The sequence below is a fragment of the Martes martes genome, assembly GCF_963455335.1.
Source record: "Martes martes genome assembly, chromosome: 4".
In the NCBI taxonomy this organism is placed as follows: domain Eukaryota; kingdom Metazoa; phylum Chordata; class Mammalia; order Carnivora; family Mustelidae; genus Martes; species Martes martes.
The window spans coordinates 3,280,264-3,307,782 of NC_137891.1; the positions used below are offsets into that span (position 1 = coordinate 3,280,264).

General features: G+C 45.8%; 1 protein-coding gene across 1 annotated transcript in view; it reads left to right on the top strand.

The window, feature by feature from the left end:
- TRAPPC9 (trafficking protein particle complex subunit 9) overlaps window positions 1–27,519 on the top strand; it is a 510,796-nt gene that overhangs the window by 26,439 nt on the left and 456,838 nt on the right. The window contains exons 6-7 of the mRNA XM_080803019.1: window positions 13,912–14,033; window positions 21,302–21,427. Coding sequence (XP_080659145.1) covers window positions 13,912–14,033; window positions 21,302–21,427 — 248 coding nt within the window. The remainder of the gene's footprint in view (window positions 1–13,911; window positions 14,034–21,301; window positions 21,428–27,519) is intronic.

The following is a 27,519-nucleotide window of genomic DNA, read 5'->3' on the forward strand; positions in this document are numbered from 1 at the left end:
TGAGATAAAAAAAAATATACAACTTTTTTATATCTGAAACTTTTCAAAATAAGGTTGAGCGGAGATGAAACTGATTTTAGAGTATTGGGGGTAGAAGGGGGAGGCGTCTGCAGGCTTTGTTATATGGGAATGTGTGGGGATCCTGCTGTAGAGGTTGGAGCTGGCAGGAAAGAACTGGGAAACCAGCACTGGGTGTCCGAGGGCATCTCCCGCAGCCTTCCCAAATTAGAGAAGCATGGACTTGACCTTTGTCCCCAAGGAGAGCAAGTGGGGTATGGAAGTTCCTCTCTCCCCTACCTTCTAGTTCATGACCCTTGTGCCTTCTGGTCTCTGCTCATGGGGGCTTTTGTGCCAGGGCTGACCACAGCCTCTTCCTCACTTACTAAGGTCTGATCTTTCAGGCATTAGACTTGAGGGAGTTCAGAGCAGGTCTCCCCAAACTGTGCCTCTTTGGCATGTGGAATCTTTTGAGCTGAAGGCAATTGAAACTCCGTGGGATCAAGAGAAACATTCGTCCCTCCCTTAACGACCCAGAAGAATCTCAATTTGGTGTCTTTCCCAGAATAAGAGTTATTTCTGGAGATAAATTTTATTTGAATGACCCATCTGTATGGCAGGGTGTATATCTAATTACCAAGCATGTACTTTTCCTCTTATGGCCCTGTGAATTGTGCTCCTCCCTTTTAAAACCCCAAGCTTATCCCATTCCTTAGCTCAGGATGGCATAGATGCCCTCATTTTACCTGTCTTTGTACCCTCATGTATGTGAGGTTCCCAAATAAATTAAATTTGATTTTCTGTTAATTTGTCTCATGTCAGTTTAATTCTTAGACCAATCAGAAGAACCTTTGAAGGGTAGAGGAAAAGTTTTCCTCTGCAACAGTTTCTTTTCTGCTGTTGAAACTCTGGCAAATGGGTTGGTAGGGAATCACTTCATAACTGCTAGGAGCAATGTGGTATGATTCTCCTTAGTCTCTAAATCTGAACACTGAACGTTCTCTTCAGGGTTATAAAATTGTTCCGTTCCTTAGAAAACCCATCCATATGAAGTTTTGACAGAATTGCATCATTTCATTTTATTTTTAGAAACTTAAATGGATATGCTATTCAAAACGACTTGTTTCTGAATTTTTTTTTTTCCTGCCTGCTTTTCCTACAACTCTTTCAAAGACCAGAAGGGAAAGAGTTTGACAGTCTTTGGGTGCTTGCTCCAAAGTTTGTTTTAAGAACCAAGCTTCTCCCCTAGTCATTTCTGGCAGCTAGGCTTCTAAGACTTGATCTGCATTTGAAACAGAACGCTTCATGGTGTCAGATTGTTTTATTTCTTGTTACTTCTGACTATGCCCTGTCCATTCAGCAACTGTTTCAAGGGAAATGATTTTTTTGGCCAATTTCAGTTAATTCAAATCTGCTTTCCCATTTTCACATTGAGGGGATTTTCTTCTGCCTATAATAAAAATAAACAATTTGTGCTTACTGTGTGAAGGCACTGTTCTAAGTGCTTTTTTTTCTTAAACAGCTTTAATACAATCTACCCCTTTAAAGTACACAATTGTATGGTTTTTGCTATATTCCCAGAGTTGTACATACATGGCCACAGTCAATCTTAGGGCATTTATCACCCCAGCAGGAAGTCCCATGCCCCTTAGCGGTCACTCCCCATTCAGTCCCAGGCGGTCACTCATCTGTCTCTGTGGATTTGCCTGTTCTAGACGTTTCATGGAAATGGAGTCATACAACAATGTGGTCTTTTGTGACTGTTCTCACTTAACATAATGTCTTCAAGGTTTGTCCATGTTGTAGCATGAATCAATACTTCCCTTTCTTTTTACTGCTGGTAATATTGTTCCATATGAATAGACCACTTTTTGTTTACCCATTCATCAGTTGGTGGGCATCTGGTTTGTTTCCACTTTATGGATGTCATCAGTAATGGTACTGTGAACATTCCACAAACAAGTTTTTGTGTGGACGTATGTTTTCGGTTCTCTTACGTTTAAGCCTAGTAAATAGAATTGCCGGCTCATATGGTGACTCAGTGTTTAACTTTTTGAGGAGCTGCCAGATTGTTTTCCAAAGTGGCTGTGCCATTTGATGTTCTCATTGGTGGTGTACGAGACTTCTAGTTTCTCTGCATGCTTGCCAACACCTATTATTACCCTTTTGAGCACAGTGGCTTCAGTGAGTGTGAAGTGCTGGTATCTCATTGTAGCTATGTTTCGCCTTTCCCTTCGAGCTAATGACACTGAGCATCTTTTCATCGTGCTTATTGGCCATTTGTATATTTTCTTAAGGAAGAATGTCCATTCAGATCCTTTACAGGCCATTTTTTACTTGAGTTATTTGTCTTTTTGTTACTGAGTTGTAACAGATCTTTTTTATATTCTGGATACAGGTCCTTATCTGATACATGATTTTTAAAAATTTCCTCCTGGTCTGTGTGTTGTCTTTTCCTTTTCTTGATGGCGACCTTTGAAGCAGAGATGTTTTAAATTTTGTTGGAAGTCCAGTTTATCTGTGTTTTCTTTCTTGCTTGTGATTTTAGTGTCATATCTAAGATACAAGGTGTTGTATATAAACTTTCCATATGAAGTGATTTAATCCTTACAGAAATTTTAGGAAATAGGTGTTGTTGTTATGCCTCATTTATAGATGAGGAAATTGAGATGCAGAAACGTTCACCGACCTGCTCAAGGTCACAGCTAGTAAGTAGTGATGTGCGAATTCAGTTTGAGATGAGTTTGTCTCCAGCATCTGTTCTCATAACCACCATATTTTGTTCCTTTTTGTAGGAATCATTTATTAAAAACTTTGGTTATTTGATTTCTTACTATTTTTTTTCCTCAATGGGACCTCATCTCTTTCTTTACTGTGCAGAATTCAGTGCAGGTTTATTTAGGTCTAATGTAGGGGGCAGCATTGCTGTCAATGAATTTCTGCGTTACTCACTTTCCCGTGATGATTGTTGCTGACTGACCCGAGAAAGTCAAGCTGCAGGCTCTTGTGTTCATCACACTAAAACGAGAGTCATGACTACAGAACATTCGAAGAAAGCATTTGGTTGATTTCATTTTGCTAACCAATGAAATAAAAACTCCAGTTTTGAAATAGATTGTACGTCTCCCAGAATAGGGTCATTGTCTTCCTTATACCCATTTTGTTTGCTTGTCGTGTCTAGATAGGGCCTTTTGTCCAGCAGATGAGTTAGAACAGGGTGATCATGAGTCATCATCTGTAGTAACGGACTTTTGAAAACAGTATCTGTTGTTTGTTTCACGAGGGAAAAGATAATTTGGAAATACTTCTCAGATCTATTTTAAAAGCTTGGAACTTTGAGAAGAGTCCCATAAGCCATACATAGCTATTTTCACTAATTTTAGATCCATCCTAGACATCTTATGGTTACATAGCAGAGTAAATTCATTAACTAGACTTGACAAGAGAAGTGTAATATTGATTATTTATCTTAATTAAAATATTCTGCTTCAGTGAAAGTCATTAGCGCTGAGAGTAAACAAAAATAAGCTTGCATTTGCATGCGACATGGGATAGACTTCCTCTCTATTTCTATCTGGGTTTTGGGAACATTTTTTTAGCTTTTCAGCAGTGTTCTAACTTTAGAATTCTATTTAAAAAAATCATCACTTTGTCTAGTGCAGTTTGTGCTGAGTTTAACCTGTCTTAGGCTCAGAATTTCGCTGTTTCCTAGGTAAAGATTTTCCTCTCATTATACTAAGTTAGTGTCAGAGTTAAAGGAATTGTGATTTCTAGGCCTTTCCTCTCCATATATTTGATGTTGGCTATGAAATACGATTTTCTTTCATTTCTTGAGTTTTCATTATTCAGTTAGAATTTTTGAAAATTAATTTGTTTTAATATGTTGTAAATCTCCCTAAAAACATCATGTGCTTGTACTTTTAAGTTTTCAATTTATGAGAACTTAAATGTACTCTTGTTTTTGGTGGTTATTTTTCCCTAAGTATTTGTTCACTTCTTTATAATTAATGCATTTTTTTGTTGAGTGGGTGTGCATGTTTTAAAAAATACCTTATATTTCTTTATTGTAAAAGTCACGTTCATCGTGGAGAATTTAGAAAATTAAGACAAGCAAATAAATTCAACAATTAGTGATAATTTCCCCATAAGCTGTAATACATTTTGAAATTGGGAAGTGTAAATCCTCCAACTTTGTTCTTATTTTTCAAATTAGTCTTGACTATTATGGATCCCTTGAATTTTGCTATGAATTTTAGGATTCAGCTAGTCAGTTTCTGCAATGACGCTAGCTGGGATATTGATGGGAGTTCACATCGAGTCTATGGATCCACCCGGGGAGCATTGACATTTTAAGAATATTAAATCTTGCGACCCATGAACATGGGATCTTTCCGTTTATTTAGGTCTTCTTTAATGTTTGTCAGCAATGTTTTGAGTTTCCAGAGTATCATTTTATGCTTTTTTGGGGGGGGGTGTTAAAATTATTCCTAAATTTATTATTCTTTTTAATGCTGTTGTGATTGAAAAGGTTTTCTAAATTTCATTTTCAGATTGTTCATTGCAAGTGTATAGAAATACGATTAATTTTTGTATATTGGTCTTACATTCTGCAGGCTTGCTGAACTCTTTTATTAGATGTAATACTTTGTTAGTGGATTTTTTTTTAGGATTTTCTATATACAAGATCATGTCACCTGAAAATAGAGATAGTTTTACATTTTCCTTTTCAGTCTGGATGCTTTTTATTTAATTTTCTAGTCTAATTGTTATGGCTATAACTTCTAGTACCTTGTTGAATACAAGCGGTGAGAGAGGACATTTTTTTTTTTTTTTAAGATTTTGTTTATTTATTTGACAGAGAGAGAGAGAGAGAGAGATCACAAGTAGGCAGAGGGCCAGGCAGAGAGAGAAGGGGAAGCAGGCTCCCCGCTGAGCAGAGAGTCCAGTGCAGGGCTTGATCCCAGGACCCCGAGATCATGACCCAAGCCGAAGGCAGAGGCTCAACCCACTGAGCCACCCAGGTGCCCCAGAAGAGAGGACATTTTTTAAAAAATTTAATTCAATTTTTTTGTGTATGTGTTCCAAAATTCATTGTTTATACACCACACCCAGTGCTCCATGCAATCCGTGTCCTCCTGAATACCCACCACCAGGCTCACCTGACACCCCCACCCCCCTCCCCTCCAAAACCCTCAGTTTGTTTTTCAGAGTCCACAGTCTCTCATGCTTCTTCTCCCCCTCCAATTTCCCCCAACTCCCTTCTCCTCTCCATCTCCCAGTGTCCTCCGTGTTATTCCTTATGCCCCACAAGTAAGTGAAACCATATAATAATTGACTCTCTCTGCTTGACTTATTTCACTCAGCATAATCTCCTCTAGTCCTGTCCATGTTGATACAAAAGTTGGGTATTCATCCTTTCTGATGGAGGCATCATACTCCATGGTATATATGGACCACAGCTTCTTTATCCATTCGTCTGTTGAAGGGCATCTTGGCTCTTTCCACAGTTTGGCGACCATGGCCATTGCTGCTATGAACATTGGGGTACAGATGGCCCTTCTTTTCACTACATCTATATCTTTGGGGTAAATACCCAGTACTGCAATTGCAGGGTCATAGGGAAGCTCTATCTTTAATTTCTTTCTTTTTTTTTTTTTTTAAAAGATTTTATTTATTTATTTGTCAGAGAGAGAGAGAGAGAGGGAGAGAGAGCGAACGAGCACAGGCAGGCAGAGTGGCAGGCAGAGGCAGAGGGAGAAGCAGGCTCCCTGCCGAGCAAGGAGCCCGATGTGGGACTCGATCCCAGGACGCTGGGATCATGACCTGAGCCGAAGGCAGCCGCTTAACCAACTGAGCCACCCAGGCGTCCCATCTATCTTTAATTTCTTAAGGAATCTCCACACTGTTCTCCAAAGTGGCTGCACCAGCTTGCATTCCCATCAACAGTGTAGGAGGGTTCCCCTTTCTCCACATTGAGAGAGGACATCTTTACCTTATTTCTGATCTTAGGGGGAAAGCATTTAGTCGTTTATCATTAAGTATGATATTAGCTGTAGATTTTTCATAGATGCTCTTTATTAAGTTTATTCCCTTTTATTCCTAGTTGAGTATTTTTATCATGGGAGGATGTTATTTTGTCAAATGCTTTTTCTGCATCTTTTGAGGTGATCATGTAGTTTGTGTCCTTTATTCTACAGAGACAGTGTTACTGATTCTTTTTTTTTTTTTTAAAGATTTTATTTATTTGACAGAGAGAGACACAGCAAGAGAGGGAACATAAGCAGGGGCAGTGGGAGAGAGAGAAGCAGGCTTCCTGCCTGAAGTGGGGCTCAATCCCAGGACCCTGAGATCATGACCTGAGCCGAAGGCAGAGGCTTAACCCACTGAGCCACCCAGGCGCCCCTAATTTAATTTTTAATGTTGGTAGTAATGTCCATTCTTTCAGCCCTGATTTTATTTTTTATTTTTTAAAGTTTGTTTATTTATTTACTTGTTTATTTATTTATTTAAGTAATCTCTACATCAATCATGGGGCTCTAACTCACAGCCCCGAGATCAAGAGTCACATGCTTTTTTGACTGAGCCAGATTTTAGTAATGTGATTTTAGTAATGTGACTCTTCTGTCTTTTTTTTTTTTTTTTTTGGACATTTTGTCAATTTTATTTTTCTTTTTTAAGGAACCAGCTTTTAGTTTTGTAGGTTTTTTCTCTGTTTTTAAAATTATCTATTTTATTTATTTTTGATAATAAAGATAATAATTTTTATTATTTTCTTCCTTTGCTTTGATTTTAGTTTGCTGTTATTTTTCTAGTTTCTTAGGTTGTTGACTTGAGATCTTTTTTTTTTTTTAAAGTAGTATGAATTTCCCTCTGAGCACTGCTTTTGCTGCATCTCATTTTTGGTATATTGTGCTTTTGTTTTCATTCAGCTCAAATTATTTTCTTATCTCCCTTGTGATTTCCTCTCTGACACATTGACTATGTAGATGTGTGCTATTTAATTTGCAAATATTTGTAAATTCCCCACATTTCCATCTGTTGGTTCTGACATAATTCTGTGGCAGTTAGAGATCATACTTTGTGTGATTTTCTTTCATTTAAATTTACTAAGATATGTTTTGTGATCTGGTGTGTTTTCTCTCCCGGAGAACGTTCCATGTATGCTTGAGAAGCACGTGTACTCCACTCTCATTGGGGGAGTCCTCTAGACGGCTTCTAGTTCTGCTTGTTGGAGTTTCCTCTTCCTATTTTAGCTCTGCTGTAGGATTTTTGCTATGCTTCCTCCAACTTCCTTTAGCTTGCTTAACAACCACAACTCCTTCAATATTTCCTCCGGAGTCAATTTCTCTCTCATTCTTTTGAAAACATATCTCCAGTCTTATTCCAGGGTTTTCATTTTTTCAGGGAAAAGAAATTAGACCCCCGTGCAAGACTTGGTTCATTGTGCAGAGTGTGGTTGTTGTCATGGTGTCACTTCTTCTTTTTTTTTTTTTTTTTAGGATTTTATTTATTTATTTGACAGAGATCACAAGTAGGCAGAGAAGCGGGCAGAGAGTGAGAGTGGGGGGAAGCAGGCTCCCCGCCGAGCAGAGAGCCTGATGCGGGGCTTGATCCCAGGACCCTGAGACCATGACCCGAGCCAAAGGCAGAGGCTTAACCCACTGAGCCACCCAGGCACCCCTGGTGTCACTTTTATCATAGAGCCCGTGTGGTGACTTTTTCAGTGTACTGTGTACCGCTGTGATACCCCATTCTCAGGACCCAGCCCCGTGTCTGGCTTGTTGGAGGAATACAGTGAGTGTTATGAGTGGAAGAATGACCATCCTGCTTGTGGCTTATGATCTTAGTCTGTAATTTGTCTTTTCCAATTTCATTTCTATTCCCAAATGTGTATGTTTCTGTGCTTTTATATTTGTAAAACACCTACTTTTTTTTTTTTTTTAAGAATTTATTTATTTACTTGACAGACAGAGATCATAAGTAAGCAGAGAGGCAGGCAGAAAGAGAGAGGAGGAAGCAGGCTCCCAGCCAAGCAGAGATCCTGATGTAGGACTCGATCCCAGGACCCTGAGATCATGACCTGAGCCGAAGGCAGAGGCTTAAACCACTGAGCCACCCGGGCGCCCAAACACCTACTTTTAAAAAAAAAATTAAGATGGTTTTAGGATTTATGTATGCATGTATGTATGTATGTATTTCCAAGTAATCTCTGTGCCCAGTGTGGGGCTCGAACTCACAGCCCTGAGATCCAGGGTTTCATGCTCTACTCACTGAGTCAGCCAGGTGCCCCCATATTCTGTTTTCAATAGACTTGTTCTGTGATTGGGTTTACCAGATTCTAATTTTTTTTTTAACTTTTGACTTTGAAATAACTCAAAATGTCCAAAAAAATTTCAAGTTTTAAGAATGGTATGAAGAACTCTGGTATACTCTTCCTCCAGATTTCCCGTGATGATCATTTGCTTTAATATTTGAAGTCTGCATGTTTACCTTCAGCCTTTAGGGCCATTCGAGAGTAAGTTGCAGACCCGATGCCCCTGCCCGGCCTCCCTTAGTGTGTATTTCCCAAGGACAAGATCACTGATGTACAAAGCATGGTACGGTGGTGAAAATGAGGACATTTAGGACTGAAAGAACACCTTCGTCTACCCAGTTCTACTAACTGCCCCAGTTTAGTGACTCTATTTCTAGAGCCAGGATCCAGCTTAGGATCACACATTGCATTCGGTTTCCCAATCATTTGATAATATTTGATCTGGTACAGTTCCTCTGATTTTCTGTGTCTTTTTGATACTGGTGTTTTTGAAGAATACCAACCATTTCTTTTATAGAAAGTTCCTCAGTTTAGGTTTGCCTGAGGTTGCTTCCTGATGATGACATGATGCATTTTGCTAGGGTGGACGATGTTGTGTCTTTATTGCATTATATCAGGAAGCACATGAGGCTGGTTTGTCCCATTATTGGCGATCGCTTTGATTGTTGGCCAGGTTTCTCCAGTGTAAAGTTAACTGTGTTCCTTTTTGTAATTAATAAGTAATTTGTGGGAAAATACTTTGAGACCACGTAAATATCCTGTTTCTCATCAAACTTTTACCTACTAGATTTGGCATTCACTGAAGATTTTTACCTGAGTCAGTTGATGGTTGCCAAAAGTTGGTGGTCTAACTTCATCATTACTTACCCATCCGCCGGTTAGCCTTCTCGTACAAGGAAGAGCTTCCCTTCCTTTTCTCAGTTCCTCCCTCCCTCCCTCCCTCCTGTCTGCCCAACCATCCATCCGGCCATCCATCTGGCTTGACTGTGGACTTATGGATCTTTATTTTATTCAGTGGGTTCTAATCTGTTGCTTTCATTCTTTATCCCTCCCCCCAAACCCCCCTCCCCCCGCCACCATTGGTTAGATTTGGCCAGTGGGAGCCCTTCTAGCTGGTGCTTGTATCCTTTGTGTGCAGTATTTCCTCACTGTCTGGAGTAAAAGTGGAGATACATGACCCAGCTTTGACATCAGGCATCCCTCTCCAGTGTTCTAGTTCCCTTTGTTGGCAAATGGTATTTAGAAACCAAAATCTGGCACTAAATATGCTATTACTTATAGGCCCTTTGAGAAGTTGATAGTGTTATCTAGAGTTCATACTCTGCTAACTCTAATTCCAGTCCCAAACCTGAGGGGTCTTTCCACTCTCTCCCTGTGTTATATTGATATCTTCCTTCTCTATCAGTGAGAAATCTGCCTCCCGATGTTATCAATATATTTACTCATTTTCTCAGTCCTACAGTAAACAGAAAGTAGTTTCAGCATTACTGAGCAATGTCACCATATAAACAAAGCTTTAAGTAGAATTTAAGAGTTGTTTATGCTCTTTCTGTCTTTATACCGAGGGTCGGTATACAAGGTACATGATCAGAGGCTGGTTGGGTTTGTCCTTTAATCCTCCCTGTCAAGGTAATTATGTTATTTATCTGAAATGTAGCTAGGCTCATTTGTTTCTGTTTGCATGCTGTTATAGGGTTCCCCCATCTTTATTGATAGATTGATTTTTTTAAAACTATATAGAACATGAAAATGGTTCCAAAAGTCAAAATTGTACAAAAAGTTAGACCCAGAGAAGGGTCACTGCCTCTGTTACCCTCTTACCTCCTTCCCCTCTACCTTTGCACATGACTAATCCTATCCGTTCCTGGTTTTTCACTCTGGTGGGGATGTTTGTTTGCTTGTTTGTTGTTGAAAAAATCAGACAGATGTTCTTATTTCTAGTTCTTGGGCAAAAGATAGCATATTACACATGTTCTTTTATATTTGGCTTTTTTTGCTGTCATGTTTGCCAGCATATCCTGGAAATTGATCCTGGGCAGGTCATGGGGACCTGCCCCAGCCGTTCTCACAGGTGTGAGGCGCGCCGTGTGCGTGGATGTGCCATGTTCTGTTTACTGGTCTCCTCGTGGGCATTGTGGTTTCCAGTTGTTTGAATTACGCTGCTTAGGTGAATAATCCCATACACGTGTGTTTTTGTGTTATTGGCATTGTGTCTTCAGCATAAATTCTTAGAAATGGTGTTGTTGGGTCAAAAGGTGAAAAAAACATGTAGACGCACTTTTATTAGATTTTACCGCATTTCTGTCCATAGAGGTCATAGCACTTTGTGTTCACAGGAGCCACACACAAGGACGCCTTTTCTCTCCAGGTTTGTTAACGGCTCCTTGCTCATTTAACATTTAACCAACTAGATAGGCTGTAGGTGACATTCGACTGCTTTTAATTGGTGAGGGACATCTTTATATTTTTTTTTGTGAATTATCTGCTTATATCTTCTTTTTTTTTCTATTAGATTTTAGCTTTTTCTCAGTTTTTATGACTCTCTATATTAGAGTTATTAGCCTTTTGTGAAATATGTTGCAAATACTTTCAGATCTTCATTTATATTTTGGCTTTGTGGTATTTTTACATAATTGAATTTATCAGTTTTTGAAACCGCATTTGGATCTGCATCATAGAGAGCCTTTCCATGTAGACACTTTTAGAGGAGCTCACCCGAGTTACTGGAACTTCTCTAATGGTTTTCTGTTTTACGTGTAGATCCTGGATCGTTTGGAGTTGATTCTTGTGTTTGGTGTGAGGAGCGGGTCTGTTCTGATCTTCTTCCAAATGGCCTTCCAGGCGTCCCCGTACCGGTCATCAGAAATTCCATCTGTGCCGCAGAGCTGGAGGTGCCCAGTCTCACTCCCGACCTGTTGGCAGCCCTGTCTCCTTGCTGGCCCTCTGCAGACGGTGCCAGGAGTCCCCTGTGGCAGCGGCTTGGTTTTTCAGTGGGACAGGATGTGAGTGGGCCGGGGCGCTGCCGGGCCGCGGGCTCACCGCCGCCGCCGCACCAGCGGTGCCGCCTTCCCTGAGCCCTGTTGCTGCTTTCTCACGGTTTTGTCTCTATCCTGCCTTGTCGGTCTCTGCTTTATGCCCTCGGATTTCTGCTTTGTTTTATCTCTGTGTGTGTTGCCTTTCCAGTTTTGAGCCTTGTATGCTGTCTGGCGTGTAAAAGGACTCTGTAAGTCTCTACCTGTCTCTTGAGTGCATGAATGATGGTTGGACGGGTGCCTGGCACCCGTTGTGATGAGGCTGTTTCCCGAACTTTCCCCCGTCCTCTTCTTTACTATGTCCGCTCTTTTCCTTGCCTTTTGCCTGGCCGTCAGCCTGCCTGTTTCATTGATTTTTCCTGCTTGTAGACTCAAGGCTGTGGTCTTGATGACTCCTTGTGTCACTGGTTCACACTAGCATTCCACGCAGGCTGTCAACACTGTGTAGATGTCAAGAAAGATGGAATCTATTGCAAACTCGTGTTTCAGAGCTTGTTATTCTTGTACCGAATGAAATGAAATCACTGTGACCCACTAAGCTCTCTCCTGAGCTCGGCTGTTGCTGGTTTCCGACACATTGTGTGGTGCTGGCTTGTCCCCCAGCATCAGTACTGGTGTTTAATCCTTAAACGAACCCTCGTCATCCCTGGCGCCACTTCTTTCAAAGTGGAGCGGGCATTTGCTCTTTCTCCCTGGGTGGGGACTCCTCGATCAGAAACTGTTTGGAGGACAGGAGGGACCGTGAAGAATGAAGGACCCACCTCACTCTTGGCCCCCGTTATGTTTCCCTTCCTGTCTTCAGGGGAAAAGAGTAGAAGTCAGTGATACAGAGATAAATAATTAGAGCCTGTTAGATAAATCACGACTGCCTGTACACTCACTCAGTGTTCTTTTAGCCGGAAACGAATGTATTGTACGCACGAGAAGCACACGGGGCATAGCAGTGCGATGGTGCAAAACATAGGCCCCTCCGCAGGACTGGGGTACACTGGGAACCTCCCTCAGAGCGTGGTTGGGAGTCCTTCTGCGTGCAAAACCATGTTTCTTTGGCTTTGCTGGTGGTGTAAGCTCTGTGTAAACTCTCCCTGCTCGGAAGGGAGGCCTTGTGGCCTGGAGATGGAATTCTCAGCTCTCTGTGAGGATTGTGTCATTGGGCCTTGATGATTTGAACCTGTTCTTTAAAAAGGTATATACATTTTAGGTTTTTTCAAGCATGCCCTTTTCTCTTATTATTTGTTCTTTTTTTTTTCTTTAAAGATTTTATTTATTTATTTGACAGACAGAGATCTCAAGTAGGCAGAGAGGCAGGCAGAGAGAGAGGGGGAAGCAGGCTCCCCACCGATCAGTGAGCCCCATGCGGGGCTCAATCCCAGGACCCTGAGATCATGACCTGAGCCGAAGGCAGAGGCTTCAACCCACTGAGCCACCCAGGCGCCCCTATTATTTGTAGTTCTGTCCTCTCATCTCTTGCTGTGATTTTCACGAAATCCGGAGGAAACAAGATCCCAAGCCGCCTGCCTCTTCATGGCTCCCTGTGGTGGTTCTGTCCCCCCCAGCTAGAGGAGGGTTTTGTGCAGGAGACTGTCTCTGTTCCCCTTTGCGTGGAGTCCCTCTGTCCGTTTGCCCATCTGCCACCTGTCCGTCTGTCTGTGTGTCCATTCATTCTTCTGTCTTGTTCCCAAAAGCATTTAAGGCAGCTTACAGAATAATGGAGCCAGAGGAGCGGGAGAGAAAATTGAGCCGGATCAGAAGCGAGGGTGGGGCACAGACTGGCATGCGTGTCCCGGGCAGTGAGATGCCCGCCTGGGCCCCGGGGATTGTAAGGCTCGGCTGCAGCCTCATGCCTGAGCCCCCGGCAGGCGCCGGGAAGACGGGGTTTGGCAGAGACAGAAAGAAGTGGCTTAGCGGGACCCCGTTTTTTTCTGTTGCGGGGGCTTAGCAGAGCGTTTGTGTTCTGTGAAATCAAAATCACGTTTTCCTTTTTCCGAGTTCCACGTGTAGCTGGTGTGTTCTGTAAATGGAGATTCCTCCAGAACTCTCCCCTCCTGTGAGTCTGGTGGCTGAGGAATTCGGCCGTTCTGCCTAGTGACAGAGGTTGGCCAGAGCTGGAAAATAGGAACCGCAGACAGGACACCAGCCTTTGTTGGTTGGATTCCTTCAGTCCTGGTGGATCCGGGAAGCGCTTTCAGGTAGTTTATCTTTGTTTGAGGACACGCGCGGCCTCCTGCGAGCGCTCAGCGTAGAGCTGCGAGGTGATGCGCGCCGGCCGCGTCGTCTTCCAGGACGGCGACGTGGTGGACAGGTGACTTTCCTACAGCGCATCCCACGGTCTCCACTAGACGGTTTCAGGAAGGAGTTCGCGCTCTGAGCTAATTATCGTTTAACACAGTGCTCTGATGGTAAGACTTACAGGGGCCATAGAAGCTAGGAAGAATTTAAAAATGGCTTCGTTACTTAAACTGCAGAGGGGGGAGTATTTAAGTTTTATTCTGTTGTGCCCCGCTTTCAAAAGAATGAAGAAGACAGAAAAAGCAAAAGATTCTTTCTTTTCTTCCTTTTGGTTTGCAGGTGCCCTCACGACCAACGGCATAAATCCCGACACCAGTTCCGAGATCGGACGTGCTAAGAACTGTCTTAGTCCCGAGGACATAATTGACAAGTATAAGGAGGCCATTTCCTATTACAGCAAGGTGATGTCACTGCTTCGTAAGCCCCTTACTTAATTGTGTCGTTCGAACTGGGAGTTCCTGGTTTACACTGTGAAGCACCACAGTGTCTCCCAGTTGTTTGGTTCTGTAAGTATTCGTGTATTATTCCCTAACACAGGATGCCATATGCCTGAAAACACACGTTTTATTTCCGATTCAAAATAATGTGTATGTCATTCAGTATTTGGGGAAAGGGGAAGAAAGGCTATCATAGTGCTGCTGCTCAGAGGTAGTCGCTTTAACCCTTTAGCATCTATTTTCTGGTCTTCTTGGTGCGCGTTCTGTGCTCACCGTGCGGAGACTCGCCTCTGATTTGGCGCAGCGTGTGTTCCTCTGTAGTTCAGTCTTGCGTGGCCTGCTTTCTAATGATGTGCCCAGTGTGCCGTCTTTTGGATGCACCATTCCTGTTACCGGATTTAAAAAAAATTTAAATTTCACATACACTTTCCGCCATCTGGAGGACGAGAGCTACAGCTGCGCAGGGGTGAGGCCGCGGCAGCCGGTGGGAACGGCCCCCTCCCCCGCCCTCACCTCTCGGACTGGCGAGTGTGCAGGGTCCGGTGTGGATGTCTCTCGGGCGGCAGGCCCGTGACGCACGTGTGCAGGTGGGCGGCTCTTCTTTAGGGAGACGAGGCCGTCCCACGCGTGTCCTGCCGCCGCTCCCCCATTCCCTGAGAGGTACACCGCGATGTCCTCGCGCTGTAGGCGGCCGCCCTCTGCAGATAGGGTGGACGGTCCCCTCCCAGGTGGAGGAGGTCCTCTACTCGTGCGCATGCAAGACTGCCGGGAGCCCCGCACGGGGAGCGGGCAGCACCTCGAGCCACGCGGCCTGCCTGCTCCGGCAGAGCCCACAGCTTTGCTGCGCTTTGCTTCCTCCCCATCCGGGGGGGCTGCTCGGGCTTTCTCACACCCCACTGCTGGGAAAACTGGCTTCAGTGAGCGTCTTTGGACATGCGTGCTTGTGCGCTTTTTTTTTTTTTTTTAAGATTTTCTTTATTTGAGCTCTGTCAAATAAAGAGAGTGAGCTCAAAGGCACAGGAGCAGAGGGAGAGGAAGAGAAAGAGAGAGAGAGAGACGGTGGGGAGAGGCGCAGGGGGGAGGGAGAATCCTCAAGTCGACTCTGCACTGAGCGTGGAGACCGACACGGGGCTCCTTCTCACGACCCTGAGATCATGACCTGAGCTGAAACCCAGACAGGACGCTCCACGGACTGAGTCCCCCAGGTGCCCCTGTTCTCGTGTGCCTGTATGATCATTCCTTTAGTTAAGATTTCTGGGAATGTAATCACTGGACGTGATGTTTTACATTGATCATAATTCGCTTTCAGGTTACTCCTCAAATTCCTTCTCCAACAGGGAATGAAAAGGAGTAGAATTATTTATTTAACCAGTTCTCCGTTCCTGAATATTAGGAAAACTGAAACGACCTAATATGCAGGAACGGAGCACCGTTTGCCATTGTGGGAAGGAAAACAGTTTAAGGGCATAGTCCCTAGACGTGGACTTGAGCCGGAGCATGCATGGTATTTGGGGGCTTACTCATACACGGCCATGTTGTCCTTCAAGAAGGTTAACAGTCTGCTCTCTCACAAACACTAGCTATTAGGATATTTGCCACCTTTTAGGGTGTTTGCCACTATGATGGGCAAAAGTAACTTTTCATTGTTTACATTTGATTACCAGTGAGATACTGAGCATTTTTCACTTGTTACCATTTACATTTCTTATGTGAATTACCCATATGTGTCCTCTACATACATTTAAGGTGGGGTGTTTTTCTTGTTGATTTGTTATAGCTCTTTGTCTATTATGGATATTAGCTTCTTACCTTTCATCAATGCCCGTTACAAATCTGTTTCCTAATGTTGCTTGCCTTTAATTTTGTTCATGAGGTTTTCTTTTTGTTTGTGGTCAAAACATGTTTTTAATATGGTAAATCTTTTCCTTATGGGTTTTACCTTCAGTATTATGCTTAGAAATGCCTTGATAATAAAATAAAATTCCTTTCCTTAGTTTTTTAAAAATCTCTAAAATAGGGATGATGATAGTACCTCTCTCAAAGGGATATAGTGAGGATAGGCAGAGTGAAGTGCTGGAAGGTATCATATTAGCTGTTGTTACCATTTTATTTATTTATTTAAGAAAATATTTTATTTGATAGAGAGAGGGAGAGCACAGGGGGAGAGGGGGAAGCAGACTCCCCAATGAGCAAGGACCCTGATGTGGGGCTGGATCCCTGGACCCTGGGTTCATATCCTGAGCTGAAGGCAGACACTTAATGACCGACCCACCCAGGTGCCCCTGTAATTATTTTTTTATTAATATTTTTAAAAAGAATTAATTAATGAGAGAGAGAGAGAGAGGCCATGCGCTCAGGCACCGTTAAGCAGGGTCAGGGACAGAGCGGGAGGGAGAGAATCCCAAGCAGATTCTGTGCTGAGTGTGGAGCCTGATTCTGGGCTTGTTTCCTTGACCCTGACATCATGACTTGAGCTGAAAGCAAGAGTTGGGCGCTTCATCGCCTGAGCCACCCAGGCGCCCCTCTTGTTAGCATTTTAAGTTATTTATCTCCTTACCTATGACTTATTTTGTGTACATAATGACACAGCAATATCACTTATTTTTTTCCAGGTACTATCTGATTGTTCTACCATGACTTACTGAATTCATAACTTTTCTATTTGATTTGAAATTCTACTTACCCATATATTAGAGTCTAATCCTGACTTTTTTATTCATTCCTTTCTACAAATTTCTTTTCTTAGTCTAGCATCATGATATTTTATTTCCTGTAATTTATTTAATATATGATAGCGTGTCTTCTTTTCTTTAAAATTCCTTCCTCTGATTCCAGATTTTCTTGGCTAGTATTTTTACTTTATTATTCATAAAGAATTATGAGATATTTTGTTCAAGTTACAAAAAAAAAGAAAGAAGGAAAAAGAAAACCACATTGGAATTTTCATGGGGTTTGCAATAAATTTTGAATTATTTTTAGGAGAACTTATATCTTCACAAAATTACTTTTCTCTATAGACTATGTTAACATCTCTGCATTTACACATCTTATTTTAAGTTCCGCAATACAGTTGCAGTTGTCTTCATTGAGAATGTGAGCATTGTTTTTAAGTTTATTCCTAGTTATTGTATGTGCTTTTGTTAATTTTGTGGATGAGATTTTTTGCCATTATATTTTTGAACTGCTATGAGCTGATATGTAGGAAGGCAGATTGATTTTTTTCTTTTTAAAGATTTTATTTTTTTATTTGACAGAGAGAGACACAGCAAGAGAGGGAACAGAGGCAGGGGGAGAGTGGGAGAGGGAGAAGCAGGCTTCCCACTGAGCAGGGATCCTGATGTGGGGCTTGATCCCAGGACCCTGGAATCATGACTTGAGCTGAAGGCAGACGCTTAGTGACTGAGTGACTGAGTCACGTAGGTGCTCCAGATTGATGTTTTATTATATGTGTTGCCGAAGCGAGCACCCAGATTGATGTTTTAATTTTCATTTTGTAACTGGCTAGTTAAAAATTATAAGTAATAAGCACTTTTTCCAGAATCCTTTTTTTTCTCTTTTCAATTGTTTCCAACATTATCAAAGTGATCATAGCTAAGTTCTGTCAGTGGGTGGACAGATGGAGAGGTCATGTGCTTGTAGAACTAATTCTAGCAGTTTAGTGACTGTCTTTGGGCTAGAGAGGCAGAAGGAACCCAGGGAAGGGCAGGGAAGGAAGCTCCGGACGTGCACAGGGACCAGGCTCTCCCGCCTCTGGGGCGAAGCCCGGTGGGCACGGCAGGCGGACCCCGGCTCGCCAGCCAGGGCTCACTGAGAGTCAGTGGCTACCTGCAGCTCCGTGTCAGTAAGGATGCGAGACTTGTCTGCCAGGGGCGTGGCGGGGGACTCAGGTGGCCGTGGGAGATGATGTTTCCAGTTTCAAGGGTGGAAAGAGCAGACTCTGGAGTTGGGCAGAGCTGGGCTTGAGTCTCCCCTCCCATGTCTCAGGCTGTCAGAGTTCAGTCTGGCTGCGGGAGATCAGCCCAGGCTTCTTTTCTGTTGAATGGTGACATGAAGGCCCGCTGCGTGGAGTTTTTAATCAGGATAAATGAGCTGTGTATGTCGATGCCTACTGTAGTGGCGGGCTCGTTCTACTTGGTCGCCGTCTCCTGCCCTGGTTGAGTACGCGTCCAGCAAGACGTGTGGCCGAAGCCAGTTGCTCTCCTCACGCGCGGGGCAGGTGCGTGTCTTGCCCGTCTCTCTGGCTGTACGTCTCCTTGTTTGCTTCATTTCCTCTTTGCTCCTGTTCTTTCCTCTTCTGCGTCCTCACCACCACGAAGTGAGAGTGGTCCAGGAGTGTTTTTACACTTCCCAGATCTGAGTGTATTTGATTCGTAACACACCCATGCATGTGCGCGCGCGCGTGCGCGCACACACACACACACACACACACACACACACTCATCAGGCTACCTCCCACTCACCGGGGAGAAGCACCACCTTTGGTTTTCATTCCCTGCAACGGATTGCAAAATCTCTTCAGCAGACTCTTGGTGGCTTCATGAATAATTTTTTATTAGTTTCTGATTTGTGGCCAGGGAAATTCTTTCGTATTGAAACAGATGACTAGAGACATAGACCTTCTGCTGAGATACTGGTATTGGAAGGAACCTTGGAGAACATATGGCCCCCTTCCTTCCCATAGCGGAGATACTAAAGCCTAGGGAGGCTAAGTGACTGTCCGAGTCACACAGTGGCATTATTGGGACCAGAAGCTAGGTCTTGTGTCTTCTTGTGTGCACAGATGGAAAGATAGCTGGGCTGGGAGGCAGAGGACCCTCCTTGCATGAGTTAGTGTCTGGACAGAGTTCTCAGTGTTCACCTGCCTTTAGCTGTGTTCATGTGGCCTCTCCAGTGAAGGTCACTTTGTTCCTAATGGAATGATATTTCCACCTTAGTTTTGGCGTCATACCTGAGTTCAAATCCTGCCTTCACCAGTTACTAGCTTTGTAATCTTGGGCAAGAAACTTTACTTTTTTTAGGTCTCATTTTGGGCCCTAAAATAATGGTAGAATTTGTTTTAGCATTTTTGTTTAAGAATTAAATGAGCGAATTCCCTCATTTATTCTTTTTTTTTTTTTTTTTTTTTTTTTTTAAAGATTTTATTTATTTATTTGTCAGAGAGAGAGAGAGCGCGAGCGAGCATAGGCAGACAGAGTGGCAGAGGGAGAAGCAGGCTCCCTGCGGGGCAAGGAGCCCGACGTGGGACTCGATCCCAGGACGCTGGGATCATGACCCGAGCCGAAGGCAGCTGCTTAACCAACTGAGCCACCCAGGTGTCCCCCCTCATTTATTCTTAAAGTATTGCTTGTATAGTTCTTTTTTCTTTTTAAAATTTTATTTTTTCAGTGTTCCAAGTGCTTGTATAGTTCTATGCGGGGACCTTTGCTAGTAGGTAGTTACTAAGGACCCAGCAGTGAAATGGGGCTTGGTTCCTGCGTCCTAGAGCTTATGTTCCAGGAAAATGATGGAAGACTAGGTATATAGGTCATTAGGAATCGGCCGTTCTTTTCCTAATCCCCGCTGACTGTGGATACCTTTCTACTAATGGATGAACAACCTTTTTATGATTGCAGTTTAAATCTCTGTGTAGTATAATTAAAAATATATAAATGTCACATAAAATATGTGAAAACATGGAGTTGACTTTTATTCTCACCTGAATGGAAGTTTTAAGGGTTTTGAAGGAAAAGAAGTTATTTAATTTCAGTGAAATAAAGTCCTTATGTTTGTTGTTGTTGTTAAATGGTCTATGAAACTTGGTAGATTTCTGGGGCTCCAGGGGGGCTCAGTTGTTAAGTGTCTGCCTTCCGCTCAGGTCATGACCCCAGGGTCCTGGGATCGAGCCCTGCATTGGGCTCCCCGGCATCGGGTCTGCTTTCCCTCTCCTAGTCCCCCTGCGTGTTCCCTCTCTCTGTTCCCTCTCTTGCTGTGTCTCTCTGTCAGGTAAACAGATAAAATCGTAAAAAAAAAAAACAAAACAAAAAACCAAAAAACAACTTGGTAGATTTTTGACTTCAGAGTTGGTAGTTGGGGAAGTATAGTTTCTTTTTATGACTATGTCTGGTAATTGTAATATATCACAAATTATGGACATTTCACATATTTGAAAAGAGGGGAGCATGGAGGCCTGCCCTTCCCAGCACAGTGATTTCTTTGTCTACTTTATAGAAATAACTTGAGTAAGAAGCACGAGCAATTCTACCTTTGCTTCTTCATAATTGGTAAACGGGCAGGTGGGGCTGCCAGGCCTCCGGGGTGCTCGGCACACACTGGTTGGTGGGATGGGGTGACTCTCAGTGTGTGATGCCCACCGGCAATATTGGTGGGGGACGTGCTCACCCGCGGACGCTCGTGTACGGGACTCCCCTCTGTAAACCTTTTCTTCAACTGCAAGTTTTTCAGATTCCTCAACGGAAGATCACTCCAGCTCAGGGTACTTAGGAGAAAAGACAAAACAGGTTTGGAGTGGAAAAGAAAACAGGCGGAAGAACAGCCAACACACAGTTTCGCAGTGTGGCGTTGGGTGGGGGGCGGGTGCCGGAGGGGGGACAGGGGCACTCCAGACCTTGATCCGGGGTCCCCGCCACACACACGGAGCCCTCCCTCAGCCCTCCCGGGTGGGAGCTACCTTGGGCAGAGCCGGGAGCCCTGGAGGTGAGGCCTGAGAGCACTCAGCCAGGGTCACCGTCGAGTAGCAAGTGAAGGGCTGGGTGCCTTTTCCGTCTCCTCTGTCTCTCAGAGCTGAGAAGCAGGGCCAAGTCACTTGGAGAGAAGGTCACAGAGGCGTGGAGCACTAAGTGCAGGCACACAGGGGTGCAGGTGTTGGCCACAAAGTCAGATACATCACAACGTCAGCAGGTGTGAGAGGGTCGCAAGGTGTTTCAGAGCACAGGAGATGTAAGTGGAAATGGAGACAAGTATCCACCCACAGTATTGTGAAATTTGATAAAAATACCTGCTGTTGTGCCTTTGTAGGTTTAGTCCGCCAACCTCCTCTGACCCCATAACGGATGGACTTTCTCCGACAGAAGCCTCCATCCCCCTCTCCCCACGGTGGGGGGTTGCTGTCGGTCCCCGAGCTTGGGGAAGTGCCCTGCGGGGTCCCGGGGCCCCTATAGGACGGCTTTCACGACATGACAGAGAATCTTTATTGTCTCTTCTGTTTGACGAGGCTCCTCCTCTGTGCCCTACAGTACAAGAACGCCGGAGTGGTTGAGTTAGAGGCGTGTGTCAAGGCTGTGCGCGTCCTCGCCATTCAGAAGCGGAGCATGGAAGCCTCCGAGTTTCTGCAGAACGCCGTCTACATTAACCTCCGCCAGGTGGGTGTGCGTCCTGCCCGCGGAAGCCTTTGCGCGGCTCTCTGGAGCCTGTCGTCACGAGCCCACCCGACTGCGGCGCCGGGGTTCAGTGCGGCCGGTGGCAGCTCCGCAGCCAGAACCCGCTGTCCTGCTAACGCGGCTCCTTCGTCTACTTCATCACATGACGACGCTTTCCTTTCAAAATCCCACCTTTTTTCCCCTTAAAATTTTTTTCTTGATTGGAGAAACCACTTGCCAGCTTTGTGACCTTGAAGCAGCTCTGGGCCTCTTGCCTCAGCCTTGTCACTTGGGATGTGACTGCCATCTGTCACCCTGTGCGGGTCACTGATGTCACACAGCGGGCAGTCAACAGATGCTTCTCAGTCTGCGTGCGGATAGGATTTTGCTACAGCGGATTCATTAGAGCTCTTAGCTGTAGGTTGCTAATGCAGAATCACAAAGCTGCTGGTCGAGAAAGATTTGAGACGTTGGCTAACGTCACTTGTGTTTTTATGGACAGGGCAACCAAGTCTCCGACGTCCAGCAGCTTGCTTAAGGACCCGTGGCGGGGAGCGGGACAGGTGACTGTAACAGCACAGCTGCTTGCTGGGCACAGGCTGCGCTGGGGCTGGGAAGGAGGGTTGTAGCTGCTTTCCTCGAGCTGATGGTTTCGTGGCCAAGATAGACCTTCGGTGCTGGAGTGCGTCAGAAAAAGGGGATAGGGAGCACGTGGCAAGTGGACTGAAGCTAGTTTGGTGGTGGGGGAGGGTGTGGGGTCCGGGGCTGTCTGAGGCAGTGAGGTTCAAGCTGGGATGGGAAGGCTGGGTAGGAGATAGCCAGGAGAGGAGGACGTGGGAACCGAGCATTCCAGGAAGATGGCTCAGCAGGAGTGAGTCTGAAATCAGAGACAGGATGTTCCCTGGGAGGAACCGGAACTTGTGGCGACAAGCTGGAGGAGAGCTTGAGAGGGGCCGAGTCAGGGCTGGAGGTCTTGTTGGCCAGGGCAAGGGTTTGCAGCGCACGCTAAGCATCGTAGGTTCTAGAGGAAAGGACTTCCAGACACGGGACGATCTGATCACATTTGTCTTGAGTAAGGAGGTCAGGGGGGCAGTACGGATGCTCCCACCTGGGGATTGCCGAGCAGGGAGAGGGAGCGGACTGTGCACACGTGTGGGTCGTACAGAGGGAACGATGGAGGACTGTGGGGAGGGTCAGCGGGACCACCTCCCAGGCTCTGGCTCGATTTTGCTGGTGCTGTGCTCTAAGAGGGAAGGCTGCAGAGGATGCTTTGGGGGGAAGGGTGATGGGTTCAGTTGTGGGTATAGTGAAAAGCCTGTTGGATATGTGGGCCTGGGCTCAGGCGAGAGGGAGGGTCGTGATGGGGAGAGAGGAGAGAGATTAGAGTCATTTCGTATTGTGGACACACAAAAAACATGAATGAGACACTCAGGCCTCTCCATCCAGATTTGACACATGAATATTTTGCCATATTGACTAGAGATTCTTAGTTTTCAAAATAGGAATAAAATAAAGAGGAAACAAAATTGGAGCTAATGAATGTCTTTGGGTTGGTGTGTGTCCTCCTCACACGTTATAACGGTATCTATAATACAGTAAATATTTTAGCATAATGCTTAAGCACAGGGGCTGTGGCGTCACTCCTTTGGGCAGGTGATGTGGCTGCTCTGTGCCTCCTTCCCTCCCCGGGAAGCACCGCACTGCCCATCAGACCCCTTGTCACAGGGAGTCCCCGGCTCAGACAGGAAGGGGTGCTTCTGAGCGGGTAAGACACTGAAGGGAGAGACAAAAACAGAGGAGAGCCAGTGAACCCGGTACAGGCAAATAAACCACAAAGAGGAAAATCACGCAGCATTTGGGCCATTCAGTGTGAGGGAAACAGCCCTGCACAAACTCAGAGTGTGGCCTGGTGGTCACTCGGGGCCCTGAGTGGTTTGTTCCTAAGGGTAAGCCACTTTGTAGGCAGGCTGGGGCCAGACCTTGTGAGCCCGGAGACCAGGGGCTCGACAGGTTGTGGGGGGAGTCCTTGTGGGCGTTCACGCTGCGGGGCCCTGCAGGCCTAGAGGGTGGTCAGCCCGGCTTGGGCCCACGGCCTGCCCTGCTCCTTAGTGGCTGCGGGACCTGCAGCACAATCACTGGGTCCGTCTCGCTATGTCTTGGTGCGAGAACTGGTAGAGCAGTGAGCCCCCCGCTGCGGAAGATTGGTTTAGATGAGCTGCGCTCGTCCAGGACTGTCGCGGTGTCTGCCCTGCGGCAGCTCTGCCCGGGTCACTGTCGGGTGGGGGGCGGGGGCACCGAGAAGGCCTGAAGCCATGGGACGGCAGGCCGTGTGCTTGGGGCAGGGGGAGGGCCTGGGAGGACCCGAGGCCCTAAACTCCTGGGGGCTGCGTGGCCAGCGCTGCCTGTCAGGAGGATGCTGAAAGTTTGGGCTGGCTGGGAAGCTGTTTTCGCAGGTGGGGGCATAAATGCACGTCTTTCATTTTTTATTACTTTTTAAATGTTCTTATTTATGTATTTAAGAGAGAGAGAGTGAGAGAGTGAGCACAGAGGGAGAGTGAGAAGGAGCAGCGACTCCCCGCTGAGCGGAGGGCCCGATGTGGGGTTCGATCATGACCTGAGCAGATGCTAACCGACTGAGCCACCCAGGTGCCCCCTCATTTTTTATTTTTTTATTAAAAAATTGTTTTTGAGTTTTAATTTAAATTTTGTTCGTTAGCATACAGTGCAGTATTGGTTTCTGGAGTAGAATGTCATGATTCATCACTCACTTGTAACACCGCGTCATAGCAAGTGCCCTCCTCAATACCCATCCCCCATCTAGCCCATCCTCCCCCATCAACCTCAGTTTGTTCTCTGCATTTAAGAGTTTCTTTTTGTAAGATTTTATTTATTTATTTGACAGAGAGAGAGAGAGCAGCAGGCAGAGGGAGAAGCAGGCTCCCCGAGGAGCAGGGAGCCTAATGCGGGGCTTGAGCCCAGGATCCTGGGATCATGACCTGAGCCGAAGGCAGACGCTTCACTGACTGAGCCCCCCAGGCGCCCGGTCTTGAAGAGTTTCTTATGATTTGCTTCGCTCTCTCTTTTTTCTCCCTTCCCTTATGTTCATCTGTTTTCTTTCTCAAACCGCGCATGTGAGTGAAATCCCACGGTGTTTGTCTTCCTCTGACTGGCTTCCTTCACTCAGCGTAACACTCTCTAGCTCCGTCCACCTCACTGCAAATGGCTGGACTTCATTCTTTCTGACGGCTGCATGATGCTCCGTTGTAGATGCACACCGCATCTTCTTTATCCGTTCGCTGCTCGATGGGCGTCTGGGCTCTTTCCGCAGTCGGGCTGCTGTGGACACTGCTACTATGAACACTGGGGTGCAGGTGCCCGTTTGGATCACTGTGTTTGTATCCTTTGGATAAAGACCTAATAATGCAATTGCTGGGTCATAGGGTAGCTCTATTTTCAACTTTTTGAGGAACTTCAATGCTGTTTTCCAGAGTGGCTGCACCAGCTTGCACTCCCACCAACAGCGTAGGAGGGTTCCCCTCTCTCCGCATCCTCTCCAACACCTGGCATTTCCTGACTTCTTAATTTTAGCCATTCTGACTGGTGTGAGGTGGTATCTCTTTGTGGTTTTGATTTGTAGTTCCCTGATGCCGAGTGATGGGGAGCACTTTTTCACGTGTCTGTTGGCCATCTGATGTCTTCTTTGCATAAATGTCTGTTCATGTTCTCTGCCCATTTCTTTTCTTTTTTTTTTTTTAAGATTTTATTTATTTATTTATTTATTTGTCAGAGAGAGAGAGAGAGAGGAGCGAGAGCGAGCACAGGCCGACAGAGCAGCAGGCAGAGACAGAGGGAGAAGCAGGCTCCCTGCCGAGCAAGGAGCCGGATGTGGGACTCGATCCCAGGACGCTGGGATCATGACCTGAGCGAAGGCAGCCGCTTAATCAACTGAGCCACCCAGGCGTCCCCTCTCTGCCCATTTCTTAACTGGACTTTTTGTTTTTTGGCTATAGAGTTTGATAAGTTCTCTGTAGATTTTGGATACTAGCCCTTTATCTGATAAGACATTTACAAAGATCTTTTCCCATTCCAAAGCCTCCCTTTTAGTGTTGTTGACTGTTTCCTTTGCTGTGCAGAACATTTTTATCTTGATGAAATCCTAATAGTTCATTTTTGCTTTTGTTTCCCCTGCCTCTGGCGCCATGTCTGGCAAGAAGTTGCTGTGGCTGAGGTCACAGAGGTTGCTGCCTGTGTACTCCTCTAGGATTTTGATGGTTTCTTGCCTCACATTTAAGTCTTTCATCCATTTTGAGTTGATTTTTGAAGTATCGTAATCTTTTACAGAAAAACTACTTTTGCAGGAAGTGGAAGGTGACAATTAGAGCAAGTGGTAGTAAGAAACTCTTTGAAAAACTTGGTGAAGCCCCGCACCTGAGCAGCGGCGAGAGCGTACGGCAGGAGCGCGTGCTTCCCAGCACCGATGCTGCCGCAGCCCTGAGGTTCACGAGTGAGTCGGGCCATTTAAGAACATTGTGGCTCATGATTCTCTCAACTAGAAGCTGTGATCTCATTGTCTCTGGTTCATTTTCTCTTCAGAGCCATTTAAATTGTGTGCGGGCTGCTCTGTGCGGTTCCGAGTAGCCTCTTCAAACTTCTTGCCGCAGTTCCTTAATGAAGCCGTTGCTAGGGAAACCCAGCAAAAGCTGGTAGATATGCGCACGGTAATTGTAATCTCGGAACTGTGTGTCGAATGAAGCTCCAAATCGGAGCGATGGGGAGATCCAGGAAAGGCTCTTTACAATAGAGGGGAGACGTGTAAAGATACAACGTAGGTAAGGCCGAGATGTGTCAGTCCCAGTGGCAGGGCACCCGGCTGTCAGGGCGGCTATGGGGAGGTCATGGTCCTGGCAAAGAAAGGAACGGTTGCATGGGGAGGGAGGGGAGTCGGGTTCCTTACTGAGAAGGGGAGGGAGAGAGGGGACGGAGAAATGTCTGGTTGAACAAGGTGGGGCGTGCTTGTATGCAGGGACAGAAGGAAATCTCCAGGTGGGAAGTCAGGGCTGTAGAGAAACCAGCAGGCGGGGCAGGGACAGCGGAACCGATGGGGCTGCTGTGCCACCAGCTGGGCTTCAGGTGAGGGGCTGTCCCCCGAAGCCACGGGGTCTGGCCCAGCCCTGGCATTGGAGCCTGGTGCAGCGAGGGGAGGGGGCGCTGAGAGCAGGCGCCCCACGCAGCCCCACGTGTGCGGTGCGGTTGGTGCAGGCGCTCCGGGATGGGGGGCCTGTTCAGGACTCGCCGCGTGGGGACGTGCGGCCGACGCTACTGCGGAGGCATCTCAGCATCTCGGGGGCCCCGGAGCTCATGGTCTGTTCGTCCTGCCTCAGCTGTCGGAGTGAGGGTCGCCCTGACGGAAGCGCGCCTCCTCCGCCGCTCGCCCCGCGCCCTGCTTGTTCCATCCTGGGTTTCTCCCCATCCTCGTTTTCATCTTCCTGTTGTTATAGTTGCTCAGTTGGGTTTAAAAAGTTGATTTAGATTATTTTTTAGAATGGGGCAGAATGTACCTAAATCCATAAACAGAATCACAGACGCTTACTGCCTTTGAGAATTCTATGCTGCTTACCCCAGGAGATCCTGAAAACTGGGACTGGATGTTAAAGTGACGCATCTTCAATCACATGGTTTGGTAACGCAGCCGGAGGCCAGAGCCGGGGCCGCGTCTCAGCGGTCTCCGTAGTCGCCCCGCCAAGCACGCTTGTGGGAGAGCGGGTCCTCACTGACGCGTGCGGAGGCCGTGAGGACACCGCGTGGGGGGCGTGGAGAGCCACTCCTCTGAGAGGCCGTGACCACGTGCAGATGACCAAGGCCTTGAACCAAGAGCCCAATGTCCGTGTCTGCATTTCCTCCTTAAAGCCCTCCATGAGGAAGACTTTGTGTTTTTAACTTGTTGTACACTTTATTTTGAAAGATTTCAAGACTCTTCAGAAGAGTCACAAGAGTAGTACAATGAACGCGTGTGTACCTTTCACCGAAGAGGACAGTGTGTGTCTGTGTCTGGCTGACTCCCTGATGCAGTGTTGTCAAGGTTCATCCACGTGGTG